Source organism: Homalodisca vitripennis, chromosome 2, assembly GCF_021130785.1.
Source record: "Homalodisca vitripennis isolate AUS2020 chromosome 2, UT_GWSS_2.1, whole genome shotgun sequence".
Classification (NCBI taxonomy): domain Eukaryota; kingdom Metazoa; phylum Arthropoda; class Insecta; order Hemiptera; family Cicadellidae; genus Homalodisca; species Homalodisca vitripennis.
The window spans coordinates 105621844-105642651 of NC_060208.1; the positions used below are offsets into that span (position 1 = coordinate 105621844).

Genomic DNA, 20808 nt, shown 5'->3' on the forward strand with positions numbered 1-20808 from the left:
GAATGATGACAAATGTCCGGAAAAATCCTGTTTCCTTCACAATCCCTCCATTGTCAAAAACAAACTTCAAAAAAAGTATTTCACTGGTTGGGACATGAACTGATCTAGTCTATTTAAACTTTAGATTCCAGCCTCAGACAGTAAATAGAGAAATTCCACACTTGTGGTTCCTTGCACACTTGTTTTGTTTACAAGAGATTATTTACAAGTCATTTGTGAAATTTTATAAAATGGTTTTGCATTATAGCCTTTTTTGGGGAGTTACATGGAATTTTTATTGATTTGATTTAATCCAGTAGAATTTTGATTGTGTATGCAATGTGTTTTCAACGGAAAACAATCCAAGCACCTTTGCAATGATTTTAATTAGTGTCATGGCTCCATATAAATGTCATGGGAAATAATCTTGGAAGATCTTCTTTATGAGTCAAAGGTGCAAAAGTGTACAAAAATATTGTCACAAGTACAACTCAATATTCTTACATGTTAGCTTAAGTAAAAAAATGTTTTATAAGAAGGCTTAAGCTATTTAGTAATTGTGATAACAAACAGTGGTATATTTATTAGGACAGCCCTTAGTTAATCAAAAATATATTTTTATTATTTTTATGTTTGATCCACTATGGCAGCATGTAATTTAAAAATATTTGTCCAATTTATTTAGGCATTTTCTTAACTAACTCAATTCTGGAATGTAGTAGTGAAATTATCTTTGTTTCTTTTGCTACAAGTATGTGAATATATTATATACTTATTTTTATTTTCCTGATTTTGCGTTGCATATCAAACTACCTAAAATATGTACTAATCAAATACAGTCAATATCTTTAGTTTTTAAAATTTTCTTTACTTGATTCATTATATTTCATATTTAAAATAATTTCTATTATTTTTTCCCGAGCTATTAAAATGTTTTGTAGATTAATGAGGATTTCCATTTAGCTCTGCAATAAATGTGCTATAATATTTGGGACTTTTTTTGTCTGTATGCTATAATATGAATAAAGCATGTCAATGAGTATCCACATTCAGGCCAATCAAACTAAAGATTTCATTTTATCATTACATTGGGAACATTTGGATCACCCTCTCCTAATGATATTAGTTTTTGCTACTAAAGCTATATCTTGAAGGTCAGAACCACAATGACGATGATAATGTCAAAATAACCATGTTAAAGTAGTTGTTGAATCAGACGGCAAACTTCTATGACCTGTCCTCACATAAAGCTTGTATTTAGATATTTTTAGTGCTGTAATATTAGTGGCAGTTATGTAGATAAAAGTAGGGCCTTTCTTGTAAAAATAAGATTGATACGATAAGTTAACATGGTTTTATATATCAAACTGTCATTTACTTTATAAAAAACAGTTAATATGAAACCTTGTCTAGAAGTAAAAAGTTTTCACTGTTTTATTTAAATAGAGTACTGATCAGCTATAGTTCATTTTTTATAACTGAAAGTACAATATCATATTTCCTGTTCTAGGTTCTGGCGATCCTTACAAGTACCTGTTCCATGATGTTTGTGGACACAGAGACAGACGTATTGTTGAGGACTGTAGAGCATTTGGCAGGCTGCGTTAGTGAGTATTTGCGTACATATAAATTATGATCCTCAAATATAAAATTAGTTGTTCCTTGATGTTTGTGGAGATAGAGATGGATGTACTGTTGAGGATTGTAGAGTATTTGAGAGGCTGTATTAGTAAGTACTAGCTTACAAGTAAATAGGTTCCTGACAAGTAAATATACCATAGAAAAGGGAGAGCCTTAACTTTTTAAATCTGTAGTGTATTGTAGAGGTGAGAGGGCCAAACTGGCCTAGAAGCCATGTCTCGGTAATCGAGTTGAGGAATGAAAATTTGAGTGTGTTTGAGTCCTGTCACAATTCTGGATCCTTTTCAGAGTACTAGGGTTACTGTTGGTCCAAGTAACAGGTTGAGCCTAGCTGCTTATTGCAGCTTGGTGCATTATTTTACAGAGTATTAAGAAGAGGGCCGATAGAGCACTGGAAATGGTGATTAATTTAATTTTAATTTCTACTCAATCGTTTTAGGATGGACTAATTTTAAATTTCACTGTTTGATGTGAGCCACCCTTTGGTTTTGATTTTTAACTCTTTTTTAGTCATTATTGTTAGGGACACAATGGAGTTATCTTTTGTTTATTATTAATCCTACTATAATCCTGAGTGTTTCAGTGGCCTGAGTTGGATTTTTTCCATGTAATGACTTAACTGAGTTCCTTTACTTGATATTGATGTAATGTTAAGTTTCTCATATCTTGTGTATGTATAAAGTTTGTAACTTTGTTCAATATTCTATTTAAATAATTTATTATTTTCTGTTTGAGTTTCTAAGTATTTGAAAGTTTTTATTTGTTTCCATAGGTTGGATTTGTATTTACTGTTATGTTTCAGATTATTTATGTTTGCACGTAATTGTTTAGATTTTTTTTACAATGTAAGATTTCCATCCATTTTCTCCATCCTGTTCTTCAAATGCTTGTATAAGTTGAGTTTTCTTTTTACTAAAATTTTAATCTCACTCTCAAGTTCATCAGTTTAGCTTCATATTTTATTTTTTCAAATTTATTCTTGCCTTTTATATGTTTAATAGCTATAAGACAGATCATAGACAGGCTAAAAGATAACTTGTGACAATGAGTAGGTTTAAGGTCAGATAGGTGTTGATTACACACCACTCAGTTACATACACTCAGTTACACACCACATAATAAAAATTATGGTTTAAATTTAACATCCTCTCTGTTTGATCAAAATGGTGACTTAGAAGTACTTAGTCTTCAAAATCATGCTGACTACATAAAATTAATCTAAATCTAAAAAATTAAAGTTAACAATGCACTATGTTTAGTAAATATAAGTAAATAAAGTCTAGTATTCTTGCAAAAGTTTTGTAACAGGTAAAACTACTATACATTTATGTCTAAAAATGTACTTCTACGCTAAATAGCTATAAATAAATCAAAGAAAATGCTTCATACAATTTTTAGATTAGGGATAAATTAAAATGAAAATGTAGACATTTTATTGATAGGAGCTAAAAGTGAGCCTCAGTGGCAAGTATGTGGTTCTGGTGATGCAGACTGGAGAAGTGTGTATGTGTCTCTGATAATCAGTACAGCAGTGTTTGTACAGGTGGGCTAGAGGTGAGCCTCAGTGGCAAGTATGTGGCTCTGGTGATGCGGACTGGAGTAGTGTGTATGTGTCTGATAATCTGTACAGCAGTGTTTGTACAGGTGGGCTAGAGGTGAGCCTCAGTGGCAAGTATGTGGCTCTGGTGATGCGGACTGGAGAAGTGAATGTATACAGCAGCAGTCAACTGATATACGGTGGTAACACGTATGCTTTGATGTCTGATGTCTGAGACCAAGATCCCGTCTCCTATAACCCAGGCCCCACTACCCACAATGCAGGCAGAGGCTAACCGCAGAGATCTGGCTCTCATAGATAAACAGGTATCATTCTATTATCTTCTGTATGAAACATTATATTACAGCGATTGAAAGGAGGATTGGCTTTTTACAACTATTGGTGTATGTACCATCTTATTCATCTATAGTCTGTAATAATTCATAATAGTTTAATATTATGAATTGAACGATCTAATCAGTTTCTTTTCAAATTTAAAAACTCATTAAAAGTGTTACAAGATTGTGGTTCATACTTAGTAGATATAGATGCAGAATCAGAATCAGAATTATCTTTATTTATAATCATCAAGATTACAAATGGTGTCAACATTTAAACAATTACAATGGCCTTTTATTCTGAGGTGGCTGGGTCAGTTTTCTGGAATGTTCCTTTAGGAATTCCTCGAGAGAATAGAAAGGTCTGTCAATAGCCATTTCTTCAACGCTGCTTTCAGTGAGGAGCTTCTCTTGTGTTGCAGTTCTTGTGGTAGCCTATTGAAGAATTTCCTGCCGATGTACGATGGTTTAGATTCATACAGCTTCATGTGGTGTGCTGGGAGGTTGTACAGTGCGCCATTTCTGGTATTGTGACTGTGAATGTCTCTATTTCTTGGCAGGTATTCTCCATCGACATGTAACACGACTTCTAATATGTACATGGAAACAAACTGTCATAATTTTTAGATTAATGAAAGCATTTCTACAACTTTCCATGTGTTGTAGGTCTGCCAGGACTCTGACTGCTTTCTTCTGGATGATCAGAATTCTTTTTAGATTTGTTGCTGATGTGGCACCCCACACTGCAATGCCATATCTCAGCTGGCTTTCAAAAAAAGAGAAGTAGGCAGTTCTAGCAGTGTTTGTGTTGCTAAGGGATTTTATTTGTTTGATCATAAACATGCTGGTGTTAAGTTTTTTGCAAGAGAGAAATCTATATGTGGTGTCCAGGTCATCTTCTCATCAATTGTCAGTCCCAGGAACTTAACACTTGTCTCCATTTGTACTTCTGGTATAACTTTGACTTCAGATGCTCGTCTTCCAAATGCTATCTGGCTGGTTTTGTTTGGATTTGCAACCAAGTCATTTCCATTGCAGTACTGGTATATGCCATGTTTAGAGCAACATAGCATGACACTGCTAGGTCGTCTGGTGATTGTCCATTCAGCAGAAGCGTTGTATCGTCAGCATACATTAAAGGGGAGCAGAAATCGCCTAGGTACTGTGGCATGTCGTTAACAAACAAGATGAAAAGTGCTGGTCCTAGAACCGACCCTTGAGGCACTCCTCTTTGAACTGGGAGAGGTTTCGATCATATTTCCTCTGTGATTCCTCTGTGTGTGTGCTTCAGTTCTACTAGCTGTTGTCGGCCCTTGAGGTAACTTTGAAACCATTTGTTAGCAGTTTCACTTACTCCCATGTGTGTTAGTTTTTTAATGATGAGTTCATGACTGAGGCAATCAAATGCCTTACTCAGGTCGAGTAGAATTGCTGTTGAGAAATTACCTGCCTCCAAGTTGTCACAACAATGGTTTTCAGTTAGCTTTACCATTGCTGTGATTGTAGATTTTCCTGTAGTGAAACCATGCTGACAGTCACTGAGAAGGTAGTTTATGGAGCAGTGATCGAGCAGTCTCCTTAACACAATCTTTTCACAGACTTTAGATAAAGTTGAAATAAGCGAGATCGGTCTGTAATTGCTTACTCAGACTTTTCTCCATGTTTAAACTTGGGGATAGATCTTTGAGATTTTCAGTCTTGAGGGAAACTTTCCTTCTTTGAAAGATTTGTTAAAGATAGTGACAAGGGGGAAGGTAAGCTCGTCCACACAGTGTTTCAGCAATTTTGGAGGAGATCTCATCTATGCCAGCAGAGTTTTTCGGCTTTAATTCAGAGATGATTGCCCTGACTTCTGATGTGTCTGTATATGTGATGGCGTTTAGTTTTTTTATTGGCTCATGGACTATGGGTTGAAATGCTTTTCTCTCAGAGTCTGGGATTCTACTTAGAGTTTCTTCTTCAGCTGTATTTATGAAGTATGTGTTAAAGCAGTCAGCAACTTTTTTGGGACAGGGTGATAAATTCTCCATTTATTTGGAGTTTGAGCTCTGAAGTGCTTTTCTTTTTTATTTCGAGCGTTATTTTATCACTTCCATGTGGCCTTTGATTTGTTTTACTGCCCTTTCTATGTATTTAGCGGATGCCTGTTGTCTAAGTAGCTTGAGTCTTTGATCATAGGTTCTCTTTTTTACATTTGCCTCTTCTTTTTCGGATTGATTCCCTGTCACTTCATATCGTCTTTGATATTTTAAATAGTCTTCTTTTAGTCTGAGTGCTTCCTTGTCTGAGAAGTGTTTTTGGCTTGTGTTTTCTTTTAGATCTCTTGTTCTTTCCTGGGGCATGCCGAGTCCAAGGCTTTTGTGAGGATGAAGTTAAACTCATTGTATGCTTCCTCTGTGGTGGGAGCTTTGACTACATCCTGCCATGTTTCCCTAGAAAGCTACAATTTCAGTTCATCCAGGTTTTTCTAATTGCAAGCTCCTACACACCTTGGTAGGTTGTTGTTTAGCAGGGAGTTCTGTAAGGATTGTACAAATTTGTGTGGTGTGGTCTGAAAAGTCCGGCTTCTATTACTTTGCTTGTGATTTTCTCTTCCGTTATGTTGGTGCAAACACAGTCTATTGATGTACTTGATAGCATAGTTATCCTTGTAGGTGGTAGGTTCAATCTACATATGTTGTGAGATGCTAGTATTTCATTTAGTTTGATCATTTTCCTGTTCGGTTTGAGAATGTCTATATTGATATCCCCCATAATAAGTGTTTGGGAATTTTTCTATTTTGGTAGTGTCAATAGCGCTGGAGAGTTTATTCAGTTGCCTCATCTATATTTGCATCTGGTGGTCTGTATATACCCAAGATATTAAGGTGTGTCCTATTCCGTTTTATTTTGATCAACGACATTTCACACAGAAGTTCTTCACAGTGCTGTGATATATCTATTGGTTCTGTGTACTCTACAAGATTTTCAGCCACAAAATATTGCTACTCCCCCTTTTCTATGGTGTTTTCTGCTGAAATGTGATTTAAGGCAGTACCCTGGTAATAGTTCTACATTTTCAATTTGGTCCGATTTGAGTCCATGTTCACTTAGAATTACTATACTTGGTGTATGTGTTACAGTCTCTATAAAATGTATCAATCTGTTGGCCTTGTTGGAAACTTCTTGAATGTTTTGATGAAGGATTGTTATGCCTATGGTTTGGTTCAGTGTGTTTTTTCCCTGGTTCTTTTCCTTGGGCTTGTTACTAAAAAAGACCTTCCATCCTGAGAGAGTAGGTGTTGTTCAGCCCTGCCATTTGTGTTGAGCAGATATTTTTAATGCTTTTCTCAAAAAAAATCTTCAATTGTTTCAGTTGGTTCAAGTTTTGTCGCCGTGATTGGAGGGGATATTGTAACCTTAAATTTGTGGTCACTTTTTTATCAAGACCGATACTTTGTTCTCTTAGTTGCTGTTGTAGTGATAATTCTTGTTTTTTATTATACTGTGTGTTATCTTCTTTGTTATCCCTACTTTTTGCCATCTGGAGTGAGACACTGAAGAGATTCTGTTTTCTAGATGGTGATTTGGTGATGAGCCTGTGTGGAAGGGGGCTTGACAGACAGTTTATTTTTTTATGATGTTTTATTCTGAAGGTTCCAGTATTGCGATTAATGGTGGTGTGAGGTGTCAGTGATGTGTTCGGGAGAGGCTCCATGTGTGTTGCTGATTTTTCCTGTAGAAACCTTAACCGTCCTAGCATCTGTCAGTTCCTCTGAATTACAATACTCTGGTCTCCATTCAGCTGACTCGGGTTGACAAGTCAGTATTGTTTTGTGGGACAATTCAGGCTGAGACTTGGATTCTGGTACATTTGGGTTGTTAAGTTATGGATGAGCTTAAATTGTGACACACTGTCAGATGTGAGGTAAGGCTTAAATGCCTTAATGCAGTATACATTATATTATTTTATATGACAATTATAAATGACGACCACAAAAAATGTCATGCTCTAACAAAAGAGTCTGGTCATGATGCTTTGACTACATAGTTGTGTTGTTATCTGTAGATAGCAGCACTAAACAGGATATGAATTGAAGTATGAGGGTTATTCCAAAAGTAAAATCCTATTTGCCGTAACTATTTGAATTTGGTGCCAAGGATAAAACACACATGCACGCCGACTCGTGGCATGCCTTGAGTATCAAGCGCCGGCATTAGCGTTGTTACTGTTGCTGAGTGTTGTTTATAGTGTCAGTTCACAATGTTTAAGACAATTGGTCAGCCCACCAATTATGAAGTGTAAGGACAGTGATACGGTTTTTGTCTGCAAAAAACATGTCAGCTGCAGTCCTAACATAAAGAGTGACAGTAGAGTGCGCAAGTGGGTGCAAGCTTTTAATGAAGGGTGGGAAAATGTGCATGATGAACCACTCTCTTGCCGTCCATCAGGTTTCTCACATACCCCCTAGTCTAAACGTCAGTCAATGGAATGGTGTCACACGTCATCGCCACCTTGACTAAACTTCGACGTGCAATCCAGAATAAGCGACATGGTCTTTTGTCATCTGGAGTGTTGTTGTTGCATGGCAATGCCAAACCCCATACTGCGATAGAAACGCAAACTCGAATCAAGAAATTTGAATGGAAACAGATGGACCACCCACCATACAGTTCGGACGCAGCGCCAAGTGATTTCCAGAGTTGTTTTGCTACCTAAAGGAGTTTTTTTGCGACAAGTGCTTTGACACAGATGATTAAGTGAAAGAAGCAGTTAAAGACTGGTTACCTTCGCAGTCGGCCGATTTCTACATCTTAGGCATTCAAAAGCCTAATGAACAATGTGTCAATTGTTTAAATAAGTATGAAATGTAGAAAAATAGAGAAAGATGTAATGAATGTAAATAAAACAATTGTTTTGGAAAAATTTGGATTTTTTTCTTAACCAAACCTTACTTTTGGAATAACCCTTATATAAAAAGGATGTTGCAGCAACCATCTTCTTATCTCTCTCTTCATGGCAACACAACTATTCTGAGATTTGTTACATTCAGGTAGGTCAATTAAAAGCTTGGATACCATGTATGATGGCTTCACTGAAAGACAGTACAATATAGTACAGTTCTGTGTGCTGCTAAAGTAAAATCAGCAGCCCGGCAGGTGTCGTATATGTGTGCAGGTCTCTCTGCTCCTTGTCAAATTTTCATTGTAAACATACATTATCACTTGAAGTTGAAGATTTCATCACCAAAAATATAGAAGAAGCAATGAGACTATATACACCACACTTACCCGCTACTGTCAACTCAAACTTACCCTCTCCCTCTGGTAACGAAACAGTTAGCTGCCCACTGGAGGACCCTTTTTTTACCATATTCAAAGGGACAGGCAGCAAAAATTCTGACCATTCTGCATCATAATGTGATTACATGTGTAATAAAATTGACATTATGAGTCACCATCTAGGACAATTTGACTCCCATATATTAATTTTAACAGAACATGGACTGAAGGCTGGCACATTCCACAATACTAACCTTATTGGTTACACACCAAATGTTGAACCAGTTCTCATTAGAGAGCTTAGTCAAGAGTTGTTATGTTAGATTCCTATGTTAAAGTTCAAACTAAACTGCAGACAGTATATGATCAGATGGTAATGTAGAGGAGTCTCTCAAGGTTGTCTCATAAGCTCTTCAAGTTGCCCTGACTTGGAGCTGCCCCATTATTCTTATGGGTAATATAAACATAAATTGTCTTGAGCACAGCCAAGACCACAGGAAAACAGGAAAACTTGAAGAGATGTTAAGACACAACCAGTCACATTTCCTCCTACAAGAATTACTCCCACATCTCAGTCTTCAATTGAATGTATGTGTCTAAATGTTGAGGAATGCGAATTGATGGTTCATGTGTTTCATGCAAGTATCTCAGACCAATGTGCTCAACTGTGTAGCCTCCAGTATTTGCAAAAAGAATCGTCTCCTTCTTATGTAATGAGGAAAAACTTTACAGAAAAAAATCAAATCCAAATTGTTGCAGGTAGTACTAACAGCTGAAACTGCTCAATACTACAAACACATCCGATGCTTACACGTGTTTCAGTAATACAATAAGTATTGAACATGTCTGTCCATGTGAAAAAACTGAAAGGCAAAAAAGTAATGGGATATCTGACACTAAAACAGAAAGATTTAGGAATGAGTTTGAGGGCACAAGCATAATTTAATGTGTTGGTCTGCTGGAACATAAGCAAGAAGTAGCTTTTAAAAATAAGAACTGTCGCCTAAAACTAAAATCTTTGAGGTGCCAGATATCTGCCAGTCAAATTGCTTACTCTGACAAGAGAGGAAACATAAAACTTCTAAGAGGCCTAACAGTGCAATAAGAGAGGTTACCAGTGATCTCCAATTAATGGGTAATTTCTTCAACTCGGTATTTATAAAATCAAATGACAATGCTCTTGCTGCTAATCTCAAACCAAACCCTATGTCAGTTACACGAAACCAAGAGACTCCAATTTTTATCCACACTGTGACAATTTATGAAACAAAGAGAGTGATCTTCTCTTTAAAAAATAAAACTTCAGCGGGGATTTATGATCATCTAAGCTCATACTTAGGTTTTTAAAATTTACATCAGTTTTATCTACGAGGGGTATCCAAAAAGTAAGTTTCCCTGTTCTGTAAAAAGACGCGTACGTAACACAGCGCGGTTCGGTTGGCAAACAGGTGCGCCGGGTCACTGGCCCATTGTCACGCTTCTCAGTCAGTTGCTGCCCAAACATCATGGAGACTCCACTGCGTTCTGCCGCCAGTTTTGCGAAGTCCGTAGTGTTTATCGTTTCTTGACCGCCAAAAACGAAACTGCCGTTGAAATTCATCGTCAGTTGTGTCAAGTGTATGGTGAACATGTTATGTCCGTTCAGATGGGTCCGTCGTTGGCGTGCAATGTTTTTGGAAGGAAGAGAAAATGTTCAATGACGATGAGCGGTAGTGGCCGACCGGCCAATTCTTGGCTACCTGACGTCATTAATGCTGTACGAGCAGTTATTGACAATGATAAGCGAGTGACTCTCGATGAAATTATGGATAAACTGCCGTCAAGTGTTGAAGTTTAGCCGGTCATTCTGTGCACAATATCATGACAGAAGATCTTCAGCTTGCAAAAAGTGTGTACAAGATGGGTGCACCTCGCTTATTGAGCAATGCCCATAAACAACAACGAATGGCTGCTGCCCAGTCTTTCTTGCGATTGTTTGACGATGAAGATGAAAACCTTTTCAGTAGAATAGTCACTGGTGATGAAACATGGATTCACCACTCAACTCCCAGAGACCAAACGCCAGAGTATGGTGTGGCAAAAAAAAGGAGAAGGCAGCTCCTCAAAAAGCCAAAGTTTTTGAGTCGGGCAGGAAAGGTAATGGCTACAGTTTTTTTAGGACTGCCGTGGAGTGTTATTGATTGACTATCTTCCTCGTGGTGAAACCATAAATGCAGAAAGGTATTGTGAAGTTCTCACCAGACTTCGGCGGGCAATACAGAATAAACGGACGCGGACTTTTGTAGCGCACACGGTTCTGCTTATTCAAGATAACGCCCGACCCACACGCTGCTCGTGCAACAATGGAACTTTTGAGGAAATTTAAGTGGGATGTTTTTGGTCATCCTCCATACTCACCAGATCTTGCGCCTAGCGATTTTCATTTTCATCTGTTTCCGGAGCTGAAAAGACACCCTTGGCGGTCGGCGATTTGCCAACAGCGATGACCTTCAAAATGAGGTGGATACTTGGCTTAAAAATTTGGCGGTGAATTTTGTGATGCTGGAATAAAAAAACTACTTCCTAGATACCAAAGTGCTTAGAAAGGGATGGTAACTATGTAGAAAAATAAGGTATGATGTAAAAAGTTGAATAAATGTGTTTCAGTTATTTTTTTGAGTCTTTTTAACTTTTTCATAATTAATGGAAACTTACTTTTTGGATACCCCTCGTAATATGGACCATCCATACAGTAATGATGTGCTAGTCATGCAGATCTAATTAATCATGATATTCTTGTAACAGCTTAATCCATATCAAATTACCACACCTATTTTACCTAACTATCTGTTTTGATAAAATTGGGTGTATAGTTTGTGTGTATAAAGAATATAGAAAATACATTTTATTTCAATACTTAAACATTTGCCATAATATACCTATATAAAGTTTGCAAAAATATGACCAAAACCACAGTTCCCTCATATTTTCAAATCTTTATAGCAGGTCAAATATTAAACATTTCTCAAATACTGTGTCCCTGAAAAACTCAAAACAATCTTGGGAATACTGGTAGTCAAGCTCTGAGGCAAGTTAGAACAGGTACCAAATTAGTTTCCTCTTTTGATTTTCAAAATTATTCAGTGTGAGTTGGGTGTTTATATGAGGTACTTGTCAGTTCATTTATATATTTAATGAAGATAAGTATTTAATACAGCGTGCTTATTTAATTGATTGTAATGGGGTTTTGTTTTATGTGTTTCAAATTAATATATCTCTTAAATCTTCTGAAGATTTATAAATATTTTTTGTGACAAACTAATCCTTCAGTCAAACTTGATTTTGTGCAAAGATGCAGTCTATATTTATTAATGACAAAATAGAAAATTTAGAAGAGTCAGAGTTTGTTAGCAACTTAAATGTTTCATCAATTAATTACACAACTGTTGTTCAGGATGAAGTTTAAAAGTTATCACTGGATAAGCAAACAGATGTACACTCTTTTGCAGTGTATTAAAAGATAATGGTCAAATTAACCACTTAAACTTTGTTTTTATATCTGACCACAAACATGATACCTTGTAATATAAAGTTATTTATTTATTATTAATAAAGTTTGAAACTGTACCAAGGATAAATTTTTATTACTTTGATAGGTATGTTGTCCTATATAATAATAAAAAAAATTTCATCAACTTGTTTTAACACAAGACTTTGGTGTTGGTCAAACTGCAGTCAGCTATGGTTTATGGAAAGAGTCCGTGTACTGGAATTGAAGTACAGTGAAAAACTTACAACACCTATATGATAATCAAATCTAAACCCTATCCAACTTTATGATTAAAAGCACATTGTCGTCATAATTATTTTTGGTAACCTAGTTTCATAATGGCCCAAATTACGACTTTAAATGCCTAAAATTCATTGTAAATTTATTTTTTTAAACCCTGGTTTCAAATCTTAACTGTCAAGACTGAAAGAAAACTCATAGCACTATATCAATGCACCAGAAGTGTGGGAATTAAGCAGGTTCTCCAAGTAAAATTGATTTGCTAATTATGTCATGTTCAACCCAACCTATTTATTGCTTTTATTACAAATTAATTAATATATTATATTTTATTAATAATTCATTGTCAAATACAATACCTCCATTGTTTAATTCCTGTCAGAGTTAATTAATTGTCCTGCACTTGTTATTTTTAATTTGTGAGTAACAATAATATGAGTATGTAGAATCATCATAATATACAAATCAATGTTATAATCATATGGAATTAATTAATAAATCATTATCCACTAGTTCTATTGAATGAATAGTTTGAGTAACATAGATATATAAATAATAATAACTGTAACTAAAACTAAAAATATGAACAATTTATGTTGTTTTCTAAGTTTTCCAGAATGTTTCATGCTTTTAGGTGTGTGATCTCATAGATTTGAAGCATCTCCGACCAATCCTAAAGGAGTTTGGTGAATATCCTGCCAGTTATCGCAGTTTGATATGGAAATCCATATTGTGTCTGCCAGAAAACCAGGGAGCATTTGTTGCACTGATTAACAAAGGAGTACATCCAGCCTTCACGACGTTGGATAAGGCTTTCCCCCTTACCAACAGGTCCATGTTGAGCACTGTAAAAAGGTATCACTGGAACTGTTTGAAACCTTAATACTTTATATATTAATGTTGTATTGTAATATATTATTCAGATTTAAATTACTTGTTCAAAAATTATTTTTAAAGTTCTAACTAAAATTAGAACCATTATATTTACAAAGTGATGAATATGAACATTATTATTTCCAAAAGATTTTTGTAAAGCTTACTTAATAAATTTATTTTCAAGTCGGACTTATTTGGAAGCCTGTAAAACACTTGGCCGTTATGGTTTAATTCACTTATCGTGTAACCCAGGACGACTAATTTTAAGCCACTTTACTGTCTCATTTTTGGTTGTTAGTTTGTTAAATGTCTAATCTTAATAGGAAGGACTTATGGATATCAAAATCTCTTTTAATTTTCTTGATATTATTGATAGTTACTCAACCAAATAAAAATAGTATGTATTTATAATCCCAAAGGGATTAATGTACATTACCTAAATGTACAGGGATTAATGTCTAATGTACCTTTAAAATTAGACATTCTGATAAAATCTGCAACCAAATTTAAGAAAGACATTTAGTTTAAAGATTAACACTGTCCTGTATCTATTGGCTACAACTCAAAGTTGTTTCTTGAGTAGACCAAATGGATATATTGCTAGGCATGCAGGAGTTAAGCTATTATTTGTTTTCAAATTTTAGGAAAAATGGGTAGTTTTTTACCTTTTAGTTTATGCAGGTGATTCTCAAGGAATAATGGCTATAATATATTTCTACAGGGGTGAATTCTTGTTTCACTGAAAACCAATAAGGAAGGGAAGTTTTTTTAACTATACTCCATATCTAGTTGTGGCCTGATGTCATAGTCCTGCTTTCACGGAATCCCAGGATGTACGAGTAGATTAAATCTCCAAAACTTCACTCTGGAGCCTCAGCATCTAAAAGTCAAGTCAAGAATGCCTTATTATTTAACCAGACAATGTTAGGGCTAAGAAGCCCTCTCTAACACTTAACCTGGGGATCAACGGCTTAGAGGTGACTTCCAAACCACCACCAATGGCTGGCCAGGCGGACTGCTTGCAAGGAATAGGATCGCTCATCAGTCACCCATACCCCATACCCATACAATCAACGCCGCTTGATTCAGTTATCCCATGACAACCATCGTACCTGCTACACTACACCATTGGCCATTGGCATCTCTATAGGTGAACCGCTAATAAAGAAACCTGCGCAGAAGCAAATATTTGAGCAGCACAGCACAGGAGGGGCCCCCCTCCGGCGGGGGGGAGTGGCGAGTGGGCGGAGCATCTTCTTGTCAGCTGTTTAAATCTTGTCTTGCTCGCGCCATATTGTTTATACTGCAGTTACTTACTTGGACCGTTCAATTCGAACGAGTCAGTCAGGTGAACGAGTGATCCGGATCGGAGTGTTTCAAAAGACACGTTCACTTTGAAAGTTTTGTTCAATTTGGCCTGGCAACTGAATAAATTTGATACTTTTTTCCAAATCAGGTGAAATGAGAAATGAAATGAAAACGGTTTATTTTCTTAAAAATAGTACAATAAAACACATATACACGTTTTGTAACAAACGTAAGCAAATATATAGCCTACAAGTCTGAAATCATGTATCAGAGTGTAACAATACGGTACTTATACGTAGTTAATTATTTCTTATTATAATAAACATTGCATTAATTCTATTTAATTCAATTAAAATTAAAATAAGAAGAGTAGTATAACCGGGATGAGTCTATGAGTAGGACCTGTGCGTAGGCTCTGGTCGTGAATATTGGAACTCAAAACTAATAATAAAACAAATGATTTTATAAGTAAAAAATAGTAGTTTAGTAATTTTTGATATTATTAATGGTTTTAGAATTTATTTTTAATCCGGCAATGAGAACAGTGACCACGCAGGCAATTGATGAGTCACATTGATAATGATACGTAACCGAGTATAAATCTAGTTTTGCTGCACTGTCGTATGAAGTATTAGTTATGGTAATTATAGTGAAGGACAGACCGAATAACAATAAATAGCGAGGAAGGGTTAGAAGTTCAGCGATAACAAGGGACAATAAGTCTATATACTTCTTCGCCATCTAACGATAGTAACCCATTGTTCATGCGTTTTTAAACCAGTTAAGATTAGGTAATTGCAACACAGAAGCAAAGTTGTAACTCAAACACACGTTACGGTACAAAACTTGAGAAATATAATACAAATTTGTTACGCTGAATGTTTTTTTTTTTAATATAGAAACTGTAATGACGACTTGTTGCGAGTACCGTGTGTTATGAGTATAAGTTGTCAACGCTAAAAGAGTATGAAAATTAATGTATAAGTAAATAAGAATGGTTTTGATTAACAAATGTCTTATAGTCATTAGTTCTTCCTCGAAGAAAATTAATTCTAAAGAATATGTTGTACTCTTAAAGAACATTATTTTTAGTATTGTTTTTTTGTTAAAAAATTATTGGCTCGAGAATAGTTTTGAAAGCAGCACCATGGACTATAATACCAAATGAAAGTTGGGATTGAACGAAAGCAAAATAGACCACTTTAATTTCCTTATCTGTGAGTACTTCTCGTAATTGTCTGAAGGCAAAAATGTACTTGTGGATTTTATTTGTCAAAAGATGAATGTGTTTTGATACATTCACATTATGATGTGATTTTTTTAAATATACTTGCAGGTATTGAATCGTGCCCAAGAGTGAAATTTCCTCTCAAACTGGATACGTAACATATAACCTCTTGTAACAGTGCGTAAGTTAAAGGTCGAATGAAGCCTATAAGATCTGTCTTCGAAAAAGATTGTTATATTTGAGCCATTAGAGTTCGCCAAGTTCTGACCCACATTAGTAAAGAATTTATTAAATTCGTTAGCTACTTCAAACTTAATTTTGTCATTGAATAATTTGGTATTTGGCAAATATTTATTTAAGGAAGAAACTTTGTTAACCCCTCTATCACTCAATTTAATTAAAACCCCCAAAACATATTTAAATCCTCATTAGCTTGGTCGAATTTATCACAAAAATAATATTTTTTAATCGCTTTAAATTTCTGCTTACAATGTTCCTGCAATTGACATAGCGGGTTTTAAGCTCCACATTAAATGGTTGCTTTTTCACTTATTTACGTAATTTATCTCTTTGTCTTATAGCATGAACTAAATCTGAAGTAATCCATGGTTTTAGCGTTTATTGACCTCGTTTTAAATTTATTCGATTGTCTATTGAAATTGTAATAATACTCTGTAGTTGTAATGTAAAAACATTAACATTAGTGCTGTTAAAAATTGATTGCCTATTAGCATTTAAAAGGTTATCATGTGGTCGATATAGGTGCGATGTGCAGGGTCGATCTGAGAGGAGGCGTTCTGAGTAAAAGTGTGCGTAATATTATTTTAATGACTCAGCCTGGGTATTATGAAAAGTGGTGGTAACTTAATCGATTAAATGGTTAAAATGTGTTGTTATTTATAAAAATAAATTATTTTCAAACATTGCAATGTGCCTGTTTGATGTTTAGTAATTTATCTAAACATTTGTAGTGAAATAATCTTATGATAAATCAAAGGCATATGAATCAACCAAGTCCATTGTTCTTAAGTATTAACATTTAAAATATTTAGTAATGCATATAGTAACATACAGTTAATTTTTGTTAATCATTTCTATTAATAATATATATTTACATTTACTAGATTCCTGAAACAATACATTTATTGTTATATATCTATCCATTCACTGTAAAATATGTGTTTCTTCCTCTATCCGAACACATTTTTGCAAACAGATCCTTTTGTTCACTTGGTCATTACATCCAGTCGTTCATTCGTTCATTTTGTTCAGTCAACACGATGACCGGTAAAACACGCTCTAGTGGGAAGGCTTAGTAACTCTGTACTGACCGGTTCAACTGAACGGGTCGCAGCAGTGAACGATACCGACTGAGCCGGATTAGTCAGCTGATTTTATTAGATTGAAATAGAGTGAGCGCCGAGCAGTGGTGGGGATGCTTGGAGGGGCGGCGGAGGGATATTTACCCCACCCTGCGTGAACTCAAATCAACCAAGGTTTTTTTGTTAGCGGTTTACCTATAGTAGCTGTGTCATTTTGTCTGGAATTAGTTGTCAAGAGTGTGTTCTGACAATCACAACTGAGGCCCTCCAGTCTCTGTAGTTATCTGTGCTTAGAGGATTCACATTGCAAAATTGTTTATCACAAATTGAGGTCCTTGGGATGTGGGTGACTCCAAAACATAAATGACACTGCCTGGTTATGCAGGACTTAGAATGTTATCTGCCCTGTACTTTTACTTCATTGGAGTCATAAATGTTTAAAACCAAATTGGAACAGATTTTGAATCTTTGCAGCAAGCAGTAGTTTCTGGCAGCCTAGCATTGGACACTTCTATCCTTTCAGAACAATCAATCATCACCAATGAGGAAATGGCAGTTAGTGACCCCAATGTGGTAGTTAAGACTGTGGACACTGCCAAAGAATAGGTAAACTGAACTGCACTCCCAAGCTCCTCTTCAGGTTACATTAACAAATGGGGAGATAGAGAAAGCTGGTTAATGGCTCTCAGCTTCCAGTTATAGAATGAAGGAGCAAAAGTACAAGATATCTGTTAATGTTCAGAAATAAACGCTGCTGCAAGGATGGTATACAAGATCCATCTGTAAGTATTGGAACAAACCCAAACAAACAAAAGATTAATGTCAAATGTTAAAAAGTTCATGTGAGATTGTTTTAGTTAGGACAATCATGCTCAAAGATAAGACACTGATCTGATTAATGTGGAGCAAGATAGTGTTAGTAGTGATAGCAATGATGTTATCATAATCTTTGTGTTGTACATCAGAATATACCCTTATACCATACTTTCACAGTTTAAAAATCTCCATATATGTAGTATAGTATAATCATATATTATAATATAGTATAACTGCATTCAGTTATTTATCACATGTTTCATCTGTTGTCTTTAATGGTTCCAGACTAGTATCTTGCCTAGCCTACTGGTCACCAATATTCATCAGAGTCAAATACCTTCCAATATTTATTTTGCCTTTCACCAGAGTAATCAAACATGACCAATTCTCATGTTTTGAAGCTGTCGTCACTATTATAGGTAAAATGTTAAACCTATTTTTTTATTGCTAATCGTCTTTAAAATTAAATCCTGTGTTAATTTTGTATGTTATTTAACTATAAAGTTTATTGATTGAAGCTATTGTTGAATTTGTTCAATCTTGAAGACGGTGATGTGTGGCAGTGAACTGGTGCCAGGGATGGTTTGACTTTGTGCCCTACCCCCCACTCAGTGTTTTGGATCAAGTCAAGAGGCTCCTGACGTTGCACAATGAGGAACTAGTCAACCACTATAGTGACTGCAACGTTACCTCTGATCTGTACATCTGGTCGCTGCTCGAGACAGGCTTTTATGAGGTATATGTTTAGTAATTATTATCATGTTTACAATTATGTTATGGAATATATTTTAGTTCCATCACTGAAATACAAACTTACCTGTGTCTGTAACACAGGTACTGGGGTGGTCTGAGTGGCAACAGTTGTGGGACCATGTGCTCTCAAATCATCCGGCGTTCCTGCTTTTTCTCGTCGTCGCTTTTAACATAACGTGTCATACTGCGCTAATGTGTTTACAACAGACGGATGACTTTGAAGTGAGTAAAACCTGTTTTCGTTTGATTTTATTCTAAATATTACATTATTCCATACAGAGTACAGATACACAATGTAGGTGAAATATATTTATTTAAATGGACGATTGGACATTAAAAGTTAACATAGGCAAATATTTCATGCTAGACTAATTTAATGGAGATAGTAACTGGTTATGTTTTAAGTAATCTGATAAATTGTAAATCTACATTAACAAGTATTTTTATTAAATCTTTCTTAAAATACCTTTTGTAATTTTAGATTTAATTATTTAGGTTAGATGATTAAATCTACATATTAGAATTGAAAATTTGGAGTTTAAGAAGTTTGTTATGTACAGGATAGTGAAGTAAATCAGTAGTAAAATGAAAATATAGGTATACGATTTTTTTAATCAAATAAAATGTTGTAACCAGCATTATGTAATATAAAGTACAGGTAATTACAGTGTACTTTTTTATTTCAGTATTTTTGTTCCATCTGATTTTTATAAGCTAAATTTATAATACAGTTAAAAAAAAAAAAACACATTCTTGTACTTTTTTTTATACAAAGAGTCATTTTCAATGTATTGTGGTTGGAAATTTTGTAATATTTGCCATTTTGAAACAGGCACAGATAGTGTTTTATATTAGACAATAGGCAATAGACAAAACATCTTTATTACATGATCATAGAGAACAGTAATTGAGTCATTACATTTTTGGTTACATAATAAATAAAATTGATAGCAAATAACATACCATACCATACATGTGTGTATTCTATTCTTAAAAAGATATTAACAGTTAATACGATCACTAAGTTTTATAGCTCTCCTATAAATCTCTCCACAACATTTTTATTTAAAACCCCATATATACAGGTAAATATAAAATTATAGGTTTTGGGAAATATACTTAAATAAACTTATTTGCTTATTTACTGTGTATAATTATAAACAGATTAAATATTATCTTTACTAAAAATTCTCTTAGTAAATTAACTAAGAGGTACAGTTGGTATTCAAAAAGCTTAAAATTATAACAATTTTGTAAAGTTAAATTGCAAATATAATCAACTTCAATTAAAAACTGAGTTATAAAGAAGTATTTTTGTTTTCAGCATTTCTTTCACACAGAAGTGGTGGTCAACATGAGTCAGCTGTTATCAAAAGCTTACCAGTTGTGGTCAGATACACCAGCTGATTCACATCCACGATCGCAGTTAAAGTCCTTCAAGCCCTTGGTGAAGGGCAACATGTACCAGATATTCACAGACTACCCCAAACATCTGTTGGATCAACAGGTATTCCAATTTTAGAAGTACCTGCAATTATGTAGTTATTTGATGGGTTGTTACAGTGGCATGTATTTATGGTATTTGTGTTCTTCTGAACAGGGTTTATTGAAGAGTTTTAATTGAATCCAAAAGAATGTTGAGTTTAACTCCAGTTCACCTTCCTTTTAGTGTAGCGCCTGGAATCTGACAGTCACAGACTTGACTCATGGAAACTTGAGTCATGTTCATCTGAAGAGATCCAAGATAAGTCAGCGATGGAGAAGCTCAAAATATAATTGATATTCGTACTATTTTATATATGTATATATATATATATATATATCACATGATAATACAAAACAAATAAGACACAGCAATGGACAATCAAAACACATAGTAAGTCTACTTTTATTGGCCGTGATCACATTTAGGTGTATAGCGATCAATACATACTGTTGTCCAAACTTTTGCACTTCCTGCTCTCTTCTGTTGACACATG

The 20808-nt window shown here is 35.0% G+C and overlaps 1 protein-coding gene across 2 annotated transcripts in view; it reads left to right on the top strand.

Annotated features, from left to right (window-relative positions):
- Positions 1-1494: 1494 nt before the first annotated feature.
- The window catches only part of LOC124354504 (TBC1 domain family member 31), a 49420-nt gene continuing 30106 nt past the window's right edge, over positions 1495-20808 (top strand). For both annotated transcript variants that reach the window (XM_046805015.1, XM_046805016.1), the window contains exons 1-7: positions 1495-1586; positions 3265-3483; positions 13161-13381; positions 18362-18495; positions 18640-18812; positions 18911-19051; positions 20154-20336. In XM_046805015.1, coding sequence (XP_046660971.1) covers positions 3385-3483; positions 13161-13381; positions 18362-18495; positions 18640-18812; positions 18911-19051; positions 20154-20336 — 951 coding nt within the window. In that variant the 5' untranslated portion in view covers positions 1495-1586; positions 3265-3384. The remainder of the gene's footprint in view (positions 1587-3264; positions 3484-13160; positions 13382-18361; positions 18496-18639; positions 18813-18910; positions 19052-20153; positions 20337-20808) is intronic.